The 18137-nt window shown below is 34.6% G+C and overlaps 1 protein-coding gene across 1 annotated transcript; it reads right to left on the bottom strand.

Moving 5' to 3' along the window:
• Window positions 1-4273: 4273 nt before the first annotated feature.
• On the bottom strand, window positions 4274-12671 carry LOC103499359 (kinesin-like protein NACK2). Its single transcript, XM_008462341.3, has 15 exons — window positions 12517-12671; window positions 11980-12229; window positions 11801-11890; window positions 11603-11703; window positions 11390-11503; window positions 11209-11290; window positions 10901-10968; window positions 9684-9743; window positions 9484-9608; window positions 8400-8598; window positions 7727-7861; window positions 7388-7438; window positions 6395-7303; window positions 5372-5676; window positions 4274-4783 (listed from the first exon to the last, which is right to left on the bottom strand). Exons 2-15 carry the CDS (start codon window positions 12200-12202, stop codon window positions 4456-4458), a joined length of 2790 nt encoding a protein of 929 aa, XP_008460563.1. The 5' UTR covers window positions 12203-12229; window positions 12517-12671; the 3' UTR covers window positions 4274-4455.
• Between the last annotated feature and the right edge of the window lie 5466 nt (window positions 12672-18137).

Raw genomic sequence — 18137 nt, 5'->3', positions numbered from 1 at the left:
TGTGCGAGATGTTATGCGCGAAAGTGCACGCACGCGAAATGATGTTCAATGTAACATCAAGCGGCCATGGCGTGCAACATGTGAGGCGTGCGAGGCAAAAACGTGGCTAAGCATTTTGATGGCCTACAAGCATGCACGTACTACCTGCCATCGATGTCGCACCCCGTCCGGAACCACTTTATACGACTAAGGAAGGACGTGATCGCCTAGAAATTATACTTGTACCTCTCTATGAGATAACACATAAAACACCTAGTGAGCAGATTGAATGAATGTCAAAATTGAATGCGAAAGAGTTCAATTGCAAAACACAAGAATTTCATTGATGGTTGATCAAAACTACATTAAACATGAGTACAAGCTTTCTCTGATTTAGAATACAAGGTTTTTTTAAAAGAACAATCTTGACTCTTTTCACCTAACTCTACATGCTATGTGATTTGACAGTGGCCACTACCAAGTAATGCTTTCAAAAGGACACATCAGGCAATAAGGCGACAAGCTCGATGCAAAATGTCCTTCTCTACTTGGGGGAGAAGGGGGAGGAAAATAAAACAAAACATTTGAAAGATTAGACAAAGAACATTTAGTGAGTGGGGACACTTTTATAAATCAAATGTTGTCTTAACGCGTTGCAATCATTTTGTCAAAGCACGTGATATAAACATCTTATCTCTCAATAGATAATACATTAGATTGAAAGAAATTCCTTCCAATATGTTAGGTAATAACATAGTTCAAATTCCTTTAGTAACATTCATAAATCGAATGGAAAGACACTTTCTTTTTAAAATTGAGTTTAAGGCTTGTATAGCGTGGAGATGCATTTGTTCTTACAGTCTCATCATCTTATCGCAGAATCATTCTGCATGTTAATTACATTTTTGTACCCTTTCCTCTACTCAAGCATTTACCATACGCTTTTGCCGAGTTGTAGCTTTGCGGAGAGGTCTCAACGCATTTAGCAAATTTCCATCAATTCCAGTTTGCATAATGCATCTTCCAATACCAGAACACACAACAAGCAAATGGCATCCCATACTAGATCACATAGCAAGTATGAGACATTATATTCCAGAACACACATATATATTTTCTTTGTTTTGCTCAAATGTATTTGTTGAAATTCTTTGATACTTATGACTTATTTGATATGTATAGTCCTTAAAATCAATCACTCGTTGAGCTTTAGCTCATGCTTTCAAGGTAGAGTTCGTGGACCTGGCACTTGACTTCGACTGCCTATCTGCTAGTGTCTTTTGAGTTTCATGTCCAGTATGTATTATAAAGTTGTATCTTCATGTTTGTACATGAGTTTGTATTAGTAAATACTAGATGTGGATTATTTAGAGTTTTTATTGTTACTATGTTCGTGTCTATATCAAACTTGTTATTGTGTTTTGGGTTTCACTACATATAGATAGATATAATATAGACTTAACTCTCTAGCCCACATGGACTAACTTTTTTGACATTGAACTGGTGCCAAACTAACTAACACAACTTTGACTTCACTCCATAAGGACTGAGAAAATTTAAGATGGATTAGAGCCAAGTCAGAGTAATAGTTAGAAAGTTAAGTCTCATACATTATTTTAGAAGCATCGATAGCATGTCTAATAAGTTGATATGTTATAGGGAGTCATGCCACCGCATCCTAGCAGACATCGTAGGCATAAGCAGGATGGGACACGAGGATTTACTCAGGGACTGTCTAAAGAAGAGCTTAGGTACTGTCTGAAGAGGAGCCTAGTACCCATAGAGCGGCTGAGATAAAGTATGAGTAGTATTTTAGATATACCCAGAGATTTGTTAGGTCGTTGAGATCAAGATGCTATAGAATTTGGATGTCTGCGTTGCTTGTCTTATTTAGTTAAATGTGGCCATTAATGTCTTGTCTTATTCGAGAGAAAAGACAAAGTGTTAATTATTGTCACTTGATGTGTGATGACCCAGATTTAGCTAAATAGGTGGCGAAGGGATTGTAACAATGCAATCTTGTCGTCGAACTTATCCTTAGCATACATATCAGAAATGTGTGCGACGAAGTCACCAAGAAGTTTCTCACCTTAATATAGGATGAGTTGCTTATAATTCATTCAGAAAGATTAGATACAAATCATCTTTTAACTTGAATTATTTGGACCCCGAAAGGCGAGCAAGTATGGTGAAAACACCAAGAGGTTGCTCACTTAATTCTAATGTTAATAAATGCTTCGTGTCGCCTCGACACATTATTTATCCTTGCTTTACACTTATTGTTTAAATATTCCTGCATTCTATCACCTAATACGTGAGGTCACACTACATTTCATTTCATCACCGTCTCTATCTTGCTACTCCCTCGCAGTTAGTGTAAATACATAGGATAAAATATATTGTATAGATGCCGCATAAGTTTAGAACTCGTGACTAACGCATTAGGATTGCCAATTCCCTGTTTTCGACTTTGGATTACCTAGGAAACCTCTCGTTTTGCTTATACTTGGGAAAGAAAGAGGAAAATTTGTACTAAAATGCTGAATTAATGAAGTTAGCAATGCGTAGGTAGGATTATGTCTGTTTTATCTCATAACCTAGCCTAATTGCCGACTCTAATCGTATAATTAGAGCCTTACATGACATATTCACTAAATGATTCTGTAATTAAATTACATAAGAAGCACCTGTCTGTGTGCACATGCGGCATGCCCATGATAGTTTTAAGGCATGTGTAGTGGCGTTGGTGTCAAAAGTAGATTTTTTGAGTTTTTGAGATTTTTGGTTAATTTCTTGATATTTTCTAAGTAAGAGGAAGTTAATATGGAATACAAAATTTCTTTGTTTCAAACCAAGAAGAGGAAAAGAGGAAATTCTAAGCTAAGGAGTTGAGCTACTAGTTTGTGAGTGACATAATGATTTTCAATGTTTATTTATAAACAAGAGTTTAAAGTTAAATGTTTCTAAGCATGTGTTCATAATTCAGAATGATGTTTCTTTAATGATTTAGTAAATGATTTGCAAAGCATGATGTATAAACTATTTCCAAGCATGTCTTATGATTATGAGATCTGAAAGAGATTTAAAGCAAGCATGTGTTCAAAGCTAAAATTTCAAATATGTTTTCATGATTATATGCCCGTATGTTCTATGTTACTCTCTATGACTAGTTTATGTGCATGTAGTGGTTTTTGGTTAATGATGTAATGGTTGATGAGTCTGTGTTCCTTGTACATCAGTAAAGGTCCAATTTATTTTGCCTATGTGGAGAAGGTTACAGTTAGAATTATGCCTATGTTGAGAGAAGTACGTCATTGACGGTAAGGGGTAGCAACGCCCATGTTTTATGTTATGAACGGGTTATTGATTAATGATCAAGTAAAGTTTATTATATGTATTCCAAGTGTTTGTAAGTTCAAGTTACATGTTTATGAAATGTGATTTAATTGTTTAAATATTTCTAAAAGCCAAAGATTTATGCATAACTATTTTAAAAAGCATGTTTAATTTTTAATAAAACTGACACTCACTATTTTTGACTTATTATTTCAAATGTTTTCTCACTTTCTAGGTAGTGGTCATCGTGTCGAGCCTGCCCTACAACTACTAGTCCCTATTTGTGAGCTAAGATTATTTTATATTTATAGTTGCATGTTTATGTTTTAGCTTGAGTTATAGGTTTCAGGCCTAGTCAGTAAGTTGTTATCAAGTTTATGTTCCTGTTGAGTTTATGTCAAATGTTGCAACCAGTAGTCTGAGTTGTAAAGCAAAACATTTAACTTGCATTGTTTCTTTTAAGCATGCATTAAAAATGTTTTGACTACTGATGTGTTAGGTCAGGTTGGCTGGGAAGTGTTGTCAAGTTATGACAATGTTTGACAACCTTCACTCCCTCTTTTGGGGTTAAGTTAAGAGTTAAAGAAGGGGCTCCAGGAAGGAGTGTAACACAAGGTCTCCCCCATAGGTGCTCCTCTTGAGCTCTGTCTACCTCATGGGTCTCACAGAGCTCTTTCTTTAAGCTCTTTATAGATTGTGAGCTTCTCTTTAGCTCACCTTTACGGGTCCATGGAACTCTTCCTAGGCTCCTTTAGGCTCACCTCATGGGTCTATCGAGTTACCACTAAGCTTGCTTTAGGCATTCTCATTGGTTCTATTGCGTAAGCTAAAATTCGTCCCTCAACCTATTTGTAAAGAAGACCATTACACTTCATTTCCTTGTATTTGAATTTGATTTGCAATTACTATAGAAGTTTATAAAGGTATTAGAATTCGCCCTTTGCGTTGCATTACGACAGCAGAAAAAACTCAACATGCCGTTTGCACAGCTTGAGAGAACAATTTTACATATAAACTAGGTTAGTTCATTTCTTACCACAGCTCCCACCAGAAATTTCAGAAGATTGAACATTTCAAAGTGGAGAGCTCGTCAAAGCATTAAATCTTACCATATACATGTGTGCAGTGTAACAAAAATCATTATAGATTTAACAGATTAGAGATTAGATTCCACCCCATCCAAGTTTTCCTATCAGAAGGACAAACAAAGTTAAGTTCAAACATCTCCTTGCTCACATGTTCTCCTGATTCACAGAACCCGACCAGCCTTGCAACAATTTCTGCACTTTCCTGTATATGTTTCATGTTAAGAGGATCTGTCCACAGCTTGTTCACTAGTTGTAGCCTTCTCTGTTTTCCTACTTGTGGAACTTCCCATTTCACATACAACATCTCTCTTTCCTCTGCTGTTAGCTTAGAGCCCACCCTCTTTGCAAGATACTCCCTTTCTTGTTTCAGAGCCTTGACACTGCGCAGCATTAGAAGCCCGTATTATTGTCTTAAAATGAAAAACAGATAGCTTAGGGCTTGTTCGGTAACTTTTTTTTTTTTTTTTTGTAAATCAAGTTTTTAAAAATAAGTGTGTTCGGTAACAAATACACCTTTTTGTTTTTCAAACAAAAAACTTATTTTTTAAATTATGAAGGAAAACTGAAAATAAAAGGAAGAAGCTTTCACAAAAATACATTGTCTTCCAAAAACAGAAAAAAAAAATCAGTGACCAAATAGATACGGTTTTTGTTTGTAATACACAGAAATTTAGAAACAGAACTTACAAAACAAAAAAACAAAACAAAAACTAAAAAATGAAACAGTTACCAAGTGGGTCTTAGGTAACTGCTTCTTTTTCGGTCTTTGAAAACTAAACCAATTTTCTTTTATTTTTTTACAATGGTTTGCATGCTAATTGAATTTTGGCCTAATTGCAAAATCAAAAAGTTCAAACACTGAAGCATATAAGCTTAATTTTCAAAAATTAAAAACAAAAAACCAGTTACCAAATGGGGCCTTAGACACATCCCATTCTCAAGTGACCAATGGTTGGCAGTTTATATACCTTGCATAAACAGAGCTTGCAGGATCATCGCCTAAAAGTGCTGGACTGGCATTTCCAAGCTCCGCCAAGTGTTGCTCCAACCATGTCAATCTTCTCCATTCAACTTCCATATAAATTTGATCAGATGGATCCCCTTTAAATAGCAAGTAAAACTGTGTCCGATGTATAAGGGAAACATGGCACAGATGCCACAACACGATGATTTGCTTTCTCTGATCCTCGAAGATAGTATGCCAAGAAACTGGGGTATGCTCAACTGTATTTAGCGCACCACTTTCGTTCTCATTTTTCTCCAGATCTAATACCTAAAACACGTATTCAATAAAATATAAGTACATGGAAAGATGAAAAAAGAAAAGTCTCATTTCTGGTTTCAAAATATAATAATGAAACATATAAGTAAAGATAGACAACACTGACACATAAGTAAGGATAGACGACACTGACACATAAGTAAGGATAGACGACATCTGGTAGGTAAGGTTAAAACTCAAAATTAGTTTTAGTAGATTTTGACTAATAAAAGAATATAAGACGAGTGAGTTGTGGTGGCATACTTCCAAACAGGCTCAAGGTTATTTTTTATGATGATAGCACACTTCTACTTATGTTGTCAAAAGACAATTGCATAGGGAAACATCACACAAACGATATGAGGTTCTGAATTGTCAATGCCAATCCATAGATATCTTATAAACTACTGCCTAACTTATTTTTGGCTTAGTCAAAATTCTACATCAAAATTGTGTTAGAAGAATGTAGGTTATATATTCCTTTTATCAATTATTATCTTCCTCATACGTGAACTATCCTGCTATAATTTATCTTAGCAGTAGCATAGACATGCTTATCCCCTTAATTAATGACTGCTCATGTCTTTCCTAGATAATCACTGTAAAGGAGCGTGAATCCTTGCTACCTAACTGGCAGATCTTTTTCCACGCTTAACTGATACTCCATTCTCATGGTCCGGCAATGTACATGATTTATTAATGAGAAAAAATGTTTGAGAAATTTATACACCTGGCAAACCAGCAGTTGTTTCTGATATTGTAGCTTTGCTACCCGCTCTTTTAACTCTATAACATAAGCTCGTATACTCCGTATATTCTCCTCAGCAGCAGTCTTGAACATTCTTTGCATTTTTTTCACATTAACTGAGTTAGATTGCTTTGACAGAGTACTATCCCTTGATAAATTTCTGCAGTTTACATCACAGTTTGGCGTAACTTTACCTATCCCTGAATACTCATCAATAGCCATCATCACTTTATCAGGAACCCTGTTCTCTGTTTCATACTTCATCACACTATGAGAAGAGGACATAGAGCATGGGGATCGAATAATTTGATGCATGTTTGTAGCGTTACTCAATGTGAAAGGGAGTACTTTCTTCCTTTTGTACTGGTTTGTCAACACTGGTGTATCCTTATCGTCTGGACTTGGATAGGAAGAGACCAACTTGTCAATAGATTTCTGAACATTCTCAAGTTTCTTTTCAAGAGATTCAATTACAGTTCCTTCAGATTTGAAACGAATTATCTCTTCCATTAGGTTTGTCTTATCTCCAGCAGTGGTTTCTTGAGGAATGGAATTTAAAACATGCATATCCTTAATTTCAGATAGCATCTTCGCTATGGTTTCTGAAGCTTCTTGACTTCCAAGTTTATGGGCAGCAACCTCTCTATGCAACACTTCCAGGGCACGATTTGCTTCCTCACCAAGTTGCCTCTGACTATGCTCTAGCTTTCGGATTTCATGCACAATAATGGATGGATCTATTGACGTAGCTGATGGCCTCACAGCTCCTTGCTTGCCTCCTACTACGCTTCTTAGCTTGGATTGTGGAAGAATTGTAGTGGGAGTTCGATCATTGTCTCCTTGAAAAGATAGACACCTGACTACATGAGACGGTCCACATTCATCCACACCCTGAAAAAAATTTTTAAAACAATCAATAATAAAAGTGACAGTTATAAACCTCGATTATCAAAGTACCTTCATTTCCTTGTATACCTTTTTTTCTTGCTGAAGTTGACACCTTAACTCCTTTATTTCTCTCTCCATCTACAAAAGAGATTCTCTTATTATGGTAATTGTTATACAGACATAAGAAAGAAGTCAGGTATTTAGACACAACAAAAAGAACAGATAAGTTTAGGACTATTTTATTACAATGGAAACCTAAAAACTGGGCTCTCTTGGAAAGAAAGAATTCAATCCTATCATAGTTCTGTGGCTGTATAATTATAGCAACCAAGCACAATGACATTCTGACAGGAAACGGCCATTGGATACACATGGAAACAAAAACATTGAATAAGCTTCAAGTGAAAAGATTATCCAATTTGATACCTGCTGAATCTTTTTATCCTTTTCCAGTAGTAAAGACTGTAAACATGAAGAAGACACCTCCGGACTTTTGAGCTCAGCTTCAAGTCTGGCGACTTCACTTTGCAATTGTTTCAATAACCTGTTGTCTGAAACAACCTAGAATAGAAGAAGGTTGAAACAAGTAGTAAATCGACCATGCCAATTTCATCTTTGAGATCTTTATTACTTGAATGCCTTCTACAACCTAGCCAAATCCATTTCCAATTTCTAATTACAGTACATTATTCTTTTATACAAAGAAACCAAAGATCTAGTATGAAAGAGATATAGGTAGCTTCCTTACAAACAAGGATATGCAAAGGTAGGCAGAGAAGGTAGTTTTTACTTTTGGTTCTACTTTTGGTTCAACTTTTGGTTCATAGTTTTTTGTACTTTTCAACTCAGAATTGGTAATTCATCAATTCTTCTTTGTAATCTTTGAAGTATTTTCAATCAAATTAGAACACACCTACTTGGTGTTCTATCACATTTTTCTTAACTGGAGGCTAAATATAGCAAAGAAACTTTTTAAGGAAAACCTCTGAAGTCTCCAAATATGGTAATAAGAAAAACCAAATATAACTAACTACATTGTTATCAAAAACCACTACAAGATCTTACAGTATTTGAAGTGCAATTTAATATTTTAACATACCATGTTTACTTGGGCATTATTTGTAACTTCCTTTGCACTAGTTGCAAACGAAAGTGTATTCCTTGTTTGCTCCACATGACTTAAAGCAGGGCTCATGGTACAAATAATTGCTGTTCGAGCATTTCCCCCCAGCGAGGATTGCAATATTCGTGTAAGTTTAGAATCCCTGTATGGTACGTGGCCACCTCTTTTCCCACCACTGAAAAAAAAGAAAAGGATTGGACTAGATACTTACTTCTCCTTATAATATAAATAAAAAAAAAAAGGGTTAATTGGGTAATATTCTAGGTTAATTCCTCTATACCTCCACTTATAATAAACTCTACAAACACGAGTCTTTTCCCTCTTGTATGAATCACATTATCATTCTAATAAAAGATTCACAAGCGCTTTTAACTCCCGGAGATTACTCCTTGAGACTACTTAGGCTATATCGGAAGTTTTTTTTTCCCTTTGATACACGATGGAGAAAATTTTGAAGATAGAAATCCATGAACGATAGTCTCCTACTGCAATATACTTGTCCACCCTCTTCCCGAAGTGAAGATTATTCGTGCACGTTTTTTAAATCCCCATGCCACTTCCCCTCCACGGAAAAGAAGAAACCATTAATTCCATTACCTTAATAAGGAGGCTTTACAACTTTTTGTTTTCCTAATACATTTGCAGCCAGGAGATTTGAAGATAAAAATCTGAGAGAACTGTTTGATTTCTTATTGGAATTCCACCCCCCCCCCCCCCCCCCCCCCCCCCCCCCACACCACCACCACAACAGAACTCATACGAAAAAAGAAAAGAAAATAAAAGCACCTTGTATTTATAAACCTGAGACAGACGCTACCCTTCTTCAAGGAAATAGAGCTTCCCATTGATACTATGAGGTATAAGTTACAAACAACTCCCCTATTAGGAAAAAATCAGAACCCTAAATTCAAAGTTGCACAAGTCAAACTCTATAACTAGCTTCAGCAAATAGTGCTCATGTTGGATGTGAATCACGATGGAATAAACTGTCAAAACCTTACCTTCAGCCTTTCAGCTTATTCAAGAAATGAAATGGAATTACATTATATGGAATTTTTACCTTAGCTTTCGAATGACAGTTGTAAGTGTCAATAAACTACGGTTGATGTGGCTGCCTTCCTTTAATCTTGTACCATCTGCACTAGTTTGAGAAACACGTTCACTTCCAGCAAGGTCCACTAAGTTCTGAAAATCATAGTTCCAACTAACTTAAATAGTTCTCTATGTGTTAATAAAGTGTGAAAATATTGGCCTACATACCAAACTTGCTATGAAAGATTTCACACAGTTTGTAACTTCCCGGAGGCTACTTTCAATGGTCTGAAAAGAGACGAAAAGAAAGTGGGGTTACCGAGAGACAAGACCAGATGAAGCTAAGCAAAAAATATAAGATAAGAGTAGCAATTAGCCAAAGTTAATGAAATGAAATGATAGAAAAATGTTCAAAGGAAAACGAAATCCTAGGAGTGAGAAAAACAGAGCAAATAAAATAAAATCACTAATGAGGGAAAGTGAAAGCCTCTCAAATTCTAAAGCAAGTGCATCCGGAGAAAATGATTAGACAACTTATAAACAAGCCTATTGCTAAGCTTTGAAGATGGCTAAATCAAAACCTGCCATCCAAACTCAACTGATTTTTTTTCAATCAAAATTTCTGAAAATTATGAATTTCACAGCATGATAGATTGGCACGAGAAGACAATACAAGCCTGACTAGCAACTTTCATAGGTAGTTGTTCCTACTTCCAACTTTGAGAAAGACCCACTGGATTTTAAATAAGTTGTCTACAGAAACCAGCGATTAGCTACATATGGACATGAAAATAATACATAGGCAATCTGGACATTAATCAACCCCAAGAGAAATGAAATACTGAAGGGTGGAAAACAGTTTTGAAGAACTTCGGCAGTGTTTATAAGATGACAGGCATGGGAGGGAATCAATCTCACTTATTCTAATCTCATAGAGAGTTTAAGACTAGAACAAAGACGCATAAGTGTCGATGCTTATTATACCTCTTTCAATGCTCCACCATATCAATAAATGTCTTATATTGAGATGTAGAGCAGGAAGCTTAAAAGTCTTTGCAGGTATTAACGCCTCAAGGAAAAGATCAAGAACGTAATTTCTAAAGTGGTCTAAACGCAGAGTCTAACAAGAAGAACGTAATTTTATTAGCTACGAGGCTGTTTCTCTTCCTTTTGTCATATCTAGGCTTACCCTAAATGTCAAAACCCTAGAACCTTCCTTTTCGATTGGGTGGGACCAATTACACAGGTGTGAGGTTGTTTCACCACCGTTACATTTTTTGAGGTTTCTTAGTCTTTTGTACTTCTATTTTTCTGAAAGCTGGTTTCTTATTGTTTAAAGTAAAAAATAAAAACTGCTTAATAGAACCCTACAAAGGAGAAATATGATTTACACATTCAACCGGTAAATTACATTATTCTCATCATTAACATGTTTTGGAGCTTACCAGCCTAATTATCTGATGTGATCTTGAGCTTTTATCATTGAGTGCAGTTTCTCCAACTTGTCTTTGGGCTGTAGAGATAACATTGGCGAGACAAAATTACTAATAGCATAGCTCAGTAAAGATCATTATAAGATTCACTAATTTCCCCCTCAATTTTCTGCCACTTATCCAGTAAAACTGGTTGCTTCTTCAGGCGTGGGTTTAGGGGTCCCAAAAGAATTCCCAACTTCATGAATTTGCTTTCAAAAGTGATTATAATGAAGACAAGATACAAAATGAAGAAAAATAATAATAACAATGATAATTACCTTCACAAATTCCAATTAATTGCCTTAGGTGTTGACTGTCCTTGACCACTTCTTCAACCAGTTTTTCCACAATGGTTCCTTTCTGTATTTGAAAAAAAAAATGTTCTCTTCTTACTAAATATGTCTGTGGGTAAAGGTCAACATCATCTAACGACTTATAAAGAGAACTTGTTACAAATACCTCAGGGTCGTCCAAGAGACGAAGAGATCCAGATTTACAATTCAAAAGGTCAACAACAGTCTCGTTATATATTTCCAGAGCAGAAAATTTCAGAAGAAAATTTCCTTCTGGCGTCTACAATATGAAATGGTAGAGTTGAATTGAAATAATTTGATTCAGTTAACGGAATAGGATAAAGAAGAAGAAAGATATAAATAGGTTTAGATAGGTTACATTCTTGATGTGCTCAAAGATGTCATTGACAGCGTACTCAGTAATGCCTCTCATGGTAAATGTCTTACCACTGCTGGTCTGTCCATATGCAAAGATTGTGGCTGCAGGAAAATAAGAATTCAATAACGGTGGGTATTAACATCCAGAACAAAAGTTTTTTCTAAAAATGTTATATATTTTCTAAAGGAGCATTGTTACCATTCATTCCTGTCAGAGCAGATAAAGCAACATCCTTGGCACCCTCATCATATACCCGCTGAGTAGAGCATGTAGGATCAAAAACTTTATCTGTTTCGTGTAAGGAGAGAAATAAAACAATCAAATTTTCTGTGTAAAATATATTACTTATACGGAAAATAAACTTTCATAAAGATTACCAAAGCAGTAGGGATTTAGAGGCCTTTCATGATTGGGATTCTTGAAGACAAGGGTATGTTGATCCAAGCAATCCCAAGCAACGAGATCATACATAGCTTGTTCTTTCCGGTTGAGTGGTCTCATACGCACAGTGACAAGTATGTTCTCCTCACGAGCTCTGGGACACCTTCCTGGAGTGGTTGAAGGGGTCCTCTGAATTTTGGGCAACGGCGTTCTGACCATCTTCTTCGCTGCTGGGAAACCCTATGGCTAAGAGAAACAAAACAACAAAAAAGGGCAATAAGTAGTGTAGTCCAAATTTTGAATTGGCCCCAAGAATTCCAACATATTTAACAATCACTTGGAGTAAACTGCATTGATTATTAGAAGTAAATCTTGGAAATTCTTGAGGTGTGATCAAAATTGTGGAGGAAAAACAAGAATAGAGCGAAAGAGAAAAGATGAAGTAGAAATAAAGAAAAAAAAAAGCATAAGAGAGAATTAAGGTGGTTGTGCATTGTAAGTTGAAGTGGAAATGAGTTAGAAAGAAGGCTTACAGAAGGGAGAAAGGAGAAAAATGATGAAGAAAGCGGAGGGAAAGAAGGAGTGAGCAAAGCATGGGAAAGGAAAGAAAAGGAAACGAGAGAGTATTTGTTGGGTGGCCGCTTCCAAATGGATTTTCAAGAACAAATGAAGAGAGAGAGAGAGAGAGAGAGAGAGTAAAAGAAAGAAAAAAAAGAATTAATAATCAGTAACGGCTACATTAAATTTTATATGATAATAATATTACATTTCAGGGGAATTTGAAATAGAAATGTTTCCACTTACTCACGTTCATCTAGGGAGCGGGGACGTTTCCACCATTCTCGTTTGATTTTTTTTTTTTTTAATTTTTTTGGTTAACTAAATTATAACTTTATTTTCCATTTTGATGTTTTTTTTAATACATGCAAATTTCAAATTCTCATTTTATTTTATTCATTATGAATACGTTTTTAATAGACGAGGGTTCACACCAAATTTTTGGAGAAAAGATGATTTGTGGAATTGAACTTTGTACATTTATTTATAAAATAGATACGATCTCTAATAATTACTCATTTGATATTTTCTCTCAAATACAAATTAAAACTTGGAACTTCTTGTTCTTTAATTTATAAATCAATTTGAGCCTCAATATTCTGAAATTCAATCTTTTAGAAAATAGTAATCTCGGATTGACAAAGAGGTATCTATTTATAGAGAAATTTTATGGGCTTTAGGTGGGCTTAGGCTCATTTGCTTGTTGGGCTTAGATCCATTTGCTTGTTGGGCTTAGATCCATTTGCTTTTTGAACTTGAGCTTATACCTATTTCCTTGTTAGGCTTGGACTTGAGCTAATTGGCTTGTTAAGCTTAGACCTGAGTTTGGGTTCATTTGTTTGTTGGGCTCAAGTCTATTATCTTCTTTGACCCAAATTTTTTGGTAGAACTTGAATCGAATTGGAAATGGGAAAACTTAATTACCAAATCCCAATTAAATTATAATTATCACAATTTTTGCTACGTTGACTTGGTGGGATTTAATTGGCCAAAATTTATTGTTCAATAAATGTCTCTTTTTCGAGATGCGTGCACGTGTATGGGTGGGTGAATCTCGAAAATAATAAACTGAAACAAAAAAACTCCATTTAATATGTCAATTAATCACACTATGCATTTGGCAATAGGTTTGATTAAAATGTTATATGCAATGTTAATTCGTAGTGAAGTTTAAATTTTAATTCACAATTTTATTTTTCAATGAGTTTAATCGGGGGATTGAGAGTTAAAATTGATAAAAATTTGGGATATTTTGTCATTTTTTTTTACTTAATTTGAAATGAATTTATGATTCATAATGAAAAATTATAAATTTATCCTAGAGGAAGCCTTTTAAAAGAAAGTTTAGGAGAAATTTTCTCCCATATTTAAACAAATTTGTAGATTTGCTTAAAAAAAATTATTTTTTTTAATAATAAAAGTAAAATCCTAACCCATTTTCATTAAACTTAGAGAAAAATCTCCTATTTTGAAGAGGAAATATGAGATTTGATTTTGATGGCACAACTATATAAATCTCCTCATTGTGTCCCAAATTTTAAGCCTAAAAAAAAGTAACATATTCCAAAAAAATTATTTCTCCTTTTTGGTGGGTTTTTTTTCTTAATATGATTTTGAAATTGAACCGTGGGAAGGGAAGGCTATTTCTTTTTTTTTTTTTTTTTTTTTTTTTTGTTGTTGCAGATATATGATAACTTATAGAAATACAATTTATTATGGCTTTTTAGGTGAAACAATGGAGCCAAAACATGGGATAAAAGTGTCAAAATGTGCAGCTTCTATCGGAAATTCATAAATATAAGATACGACTTGCATAAGTTTTCATGCCTCTTTTACCCTGTTTTTTGTGTTTTATCGCAAGATTATAAAGAAAAGAAGAAAGATGTGAATCGTAAAGGATTGCGGTTGAAGATCTGTACTCAATTATTTTTTCTATGAATGAAGCGTTCATTTCAAAGAATGGTGTACATATATATTCAGCTAAGCTTAAAACCAACTTGTATGTATTAAGACCTAACGAAGCGAAAGCAAATTTAAATCATGAGATGTTTAAAACTACTAACACTCAAAATAAAAGGTAAAGAATTTCTCCAAATAACAATATTTATCTTTGGCATTTAATATTAGGTCACATTAATCTCGATTAGATCGAGAGATTGGTAAATAATGAACTTCTAAATGAGTTAGAATATGATTAATTACTTACATGTGAATCTTGTCTCGAAGGAAAATGACTAAAAGACCTTTTACTGCAAAAGGTTATAAAGCCAAATAACTCCTGTAACTTATACATTCAAACCTCTATGGTTTGGTGAATGTAAAAGCTCAAGGAGGTTTTGAATACTTCATCTCTTTTATAGATGATTGTTCATGGTCTCATTGTTTATACTTAATTGAACATAAGTCTAAAGCTCTTGAAAAGTTCAAGAGTATAAAGCTGAAGTTGAAAATCTATTGAGTAAAAAGATTAAAATACTTCGATCTGATCGAGGTGGAGAGTGCACGTATTTGAAATTCCAGGACTATATGATAGAACATGAAATCTAATTTCAACTCTCATCACCTAGTACACCTTAACAAAATGGTATATCAGAAAGGAGAACCTATTAAACATGGTTCTTTCAATGATAAGCTATGCTCAATTGCCTAATTCATTTTGTGGGTATGCAGTAGAGACTGCAATTCATATCTTGAATAATGTTCCCTCAAAGAGTGTTTCTAAAACACCCTTTAAATTATGGAGAGGACGTAAACCTAGTTTAAATCACTTCAGAATCTAGGGTTGTCCAACACACATGTTAGTGACAAATCTCAAGAAGTTGGAACCTTGTTCAAGGATATGCCAATTTGTTGGTTACCCTAAAGAAACATGAGGTGGTTTATTCTTCGATCCAAAAGAAAATAGAGTGTTTTTATTGACAAATGCTACTTTCTTAGAAGAATACCACATGAGAGATTATAAACCATGAAGCAAATTAGTATTAACTGAAGATATTGATGAATCAACCAAAGTTGTTGATGAAGTTTATCCCTTATCAAGAGTTAATGAAACCAACAATTGAAGCAAGTCTCGTCGTTCTCTATCGTTGAGAATGCCTCAATGCAGTGGGAGGATTATTTCACAACTTAACCGTTATTTGGATTTAACTGAAACTCAAGTTGTCATACTAGATGATGGTATTGAGGATCCATTGTCCTAAAAACAAGCAATAAATGATCTACACAAGGACCAATAGGTCAAAGTCAAGGACCTTGAAATCGAGTCTATGTACTTCAATTTAGTGTGGGAGCTTGTAGATCTACCTGAAAGGGTGAAACCTATAGTGTGCAAATGATCTATAAGAGAAAGAGAGATTCAGTTGGGAATATACAAACCTTCAAATCTACGCTTGTAGCAAAAGGGTATACCCAAAGGGAAGGGTTGACTATGAGGAAACTTTTTCTCCTATTGCTATGTTAAATTCCATAAGAATTTCCTTATCCATAGCCACATTTTATGATTATGAAATATGACAAATGGATATAAAGACTGCTTTTCTAAATAAAAATCTTAAAGAGAGTATCTTTATGTCTCAACTCGAGGGGTTCATAACCCAAGGTCATAAGCAAAAAGTTTACAAGCTAAATCAATCCATTTATGGGTTCAAACAACCATCAAAATCTTGGAAGATTAATTTTGATACTACAATCAAATCTTATAGTTTTGACCAAAACATTGATGAACCTTATGTTTACAAGAAAACCAAAAAAGGAAAAGTAGTAGGAAAAACCAAAAAAGGAAAAGTAATTTTCCTAGTACTTTATGTAGACAAAATCATTCTCATTGGGAATGATGTATGATACCTAGCTAACGTTAAAACTTGGCTCAAAGCCCAATTCCAAATGAAATATTTAGTAGAGGAACAATATGTTCTTAGGATTTAACTCATGAGGGATCGTAAGAACAAAATTCTAACACTGTCTCTAGCAACCTATATCGACAAAATGTTGCTTCAATATTCGATGTAGAACTCTAAGAATGATTTATTACCTTTCAGGCCCAAGGTTCACTTGTCTAAGGAGTAGTGTCCTAAGATACCTCAAGAAGTTGAGGTTATGAGACGTATTCCCTATGTCTCAACTGTGAGCAGCTTAATGTATGTTATGCTCTACACTAGACAAGACATTTTTTATGTAGTAGGAATAGTCAATAGATATTAGTTCAACTCAAGGTTAGACCATTGGACGATGGTTAAGGTTATTCTCAAGTATCTTAGGAGAACGAGAGACTACATGCTTTTTATATGGAGCTAAGGATTTGATCCTTACAAGATGCACTAACTCTAATTTCTAAACTGATAAGGATTTTAGGAAATCCATGTTGGGATCAGTGTTCACCCTGAATGAGGGAGCTGTAGTATGGTGTAGCATCAAGCAAGGATGCATTCGCAGACTCTACTATGGAGGCTAAGTACGTCGCTACTTGCGAAACAGTAAAAGAAGCAGTTTGGCTCAGAATGTTACTGCATGATTTGGAAGTCGTTCCAAACATGAACTTGTCCATCAATTTATATTATGACAACAGAGGGGCAATATCTAATTCTAAAGAACCTCACAACCACAAATGAGGTCGAGAGAAAATATCACCTAATATGGGAGATTATACAAAAAGGGGATGTAATTGTAACCAAGATCACTTTGGAAGCACCACATTATTAATCGGTTTACAAAGACTCTTATGGCTAAAGTGTTCAAGGTTCATCTAGAAAGTCTAGATCTGTGAGATATGTATATTAGGTAATCTAGAAAAAGTGGGAGATGTGTAATGGGTATGAGCATGGTCTAGTTTATTGTATTTGTATATATACGTTTTATGTAATATATTTGTACATTTTACCATTTCCAATGTTTGAGGATTACTTTATTATGTACATCCCATAGACTAACATTAGACTAGAGTTCTATCCAAGTGGGATTTTGTTGGGTTTTATGTTCTATAACTCGTAGATAGTAAATGTAATTCATTGACCGTTATTAATAAAGTGTTATTATTATAATTTCAATAAGCGTAGATTATATTATTAATTTTGTCTTAATAATCTAAATCCAATAAACTAACATCCTAAACTGTTTGTTGAGTTTTAAACAGTATGTAGAGACATACATGGATCAACATTCTAGATACAACTTAAAGGATTTATAGTATAGGGATAAGGTTAGGTACTTTATCCTAATAACACTATGGATACAACTCACTTTGTATTCAATACAAATACAATAATCCAACGCGTTCATGTAGGTGACACGAGTGAAGGTATCCTATACAATGAGTTTGCATAAGACCGAACCATAAAATTGTAACCACTTGATGTAACTCTGTTAACTAGTTAGGTTTCTATTTCATTAGGATAACCTAGGTAACCTAGTCTTATTCATGAGTGTATTATGAACTCCTGTTACCGAGGGATTGTCCTTTGATTTCTACGGGTGAGAATAGTCAAGTTGCCAACTCAATATGTTTATCATTTTATAGACAAGATCCAGGTGGGGAGCTAAAAATGTGATCACAGAAGATGGAATTCACTTATTCCCAACTTTAGGGTAAGTAGATGAGGAT

Source organism: Cucumis melo, chromosome 10 (genome assembly GCF_025177605.1).
Source record: "Cucumis melo cultivar AY chromosome 10, USDA_Cmelo_AY_1.0, whole genome shotgun sequence".
In the NCBI taxonomy this organism is placed as follows: Eukaryota; Viridiplantae; Streptophyta; class Magnoliopsida; order Cucurbitales; family Cucurbitaceae; genus Cucumis; species Cucumis melo.
The sequence above is the reverse complement of the archived record's forward strand: the minus strand, read 5'-3'. Positions and strand labels throughout refer to the sequence as shown.

What these genes read in the sequence shown, in the direction of transcription:
- LOC103499359 (XM_008462341.3), bottom strand. Translation starts at nt 12,202, where the DNA reads ATGGTCAGAACGCCGTTGCCCAAAATTCAGAGGACCCCTTCAACCACT. An exon ending in AATCTTTCATAGCAAGTTTG is followed by an intron (nt 9,609 to 9,683) that starts GTATGTAGGCCA and finishes TATGATTTTCAG; the next exon opens with AACTTAGTGGACCTTGCTGG. An exon ending in GCAAGCTCTGTTTATGCAAG is followed by an intron (nt 4,784 to 5,371) that starts GTATATAAACTG and finishes AATGCTGCGCAG; the next exon opens with TGTCAAGGCTCTGAAACAAG.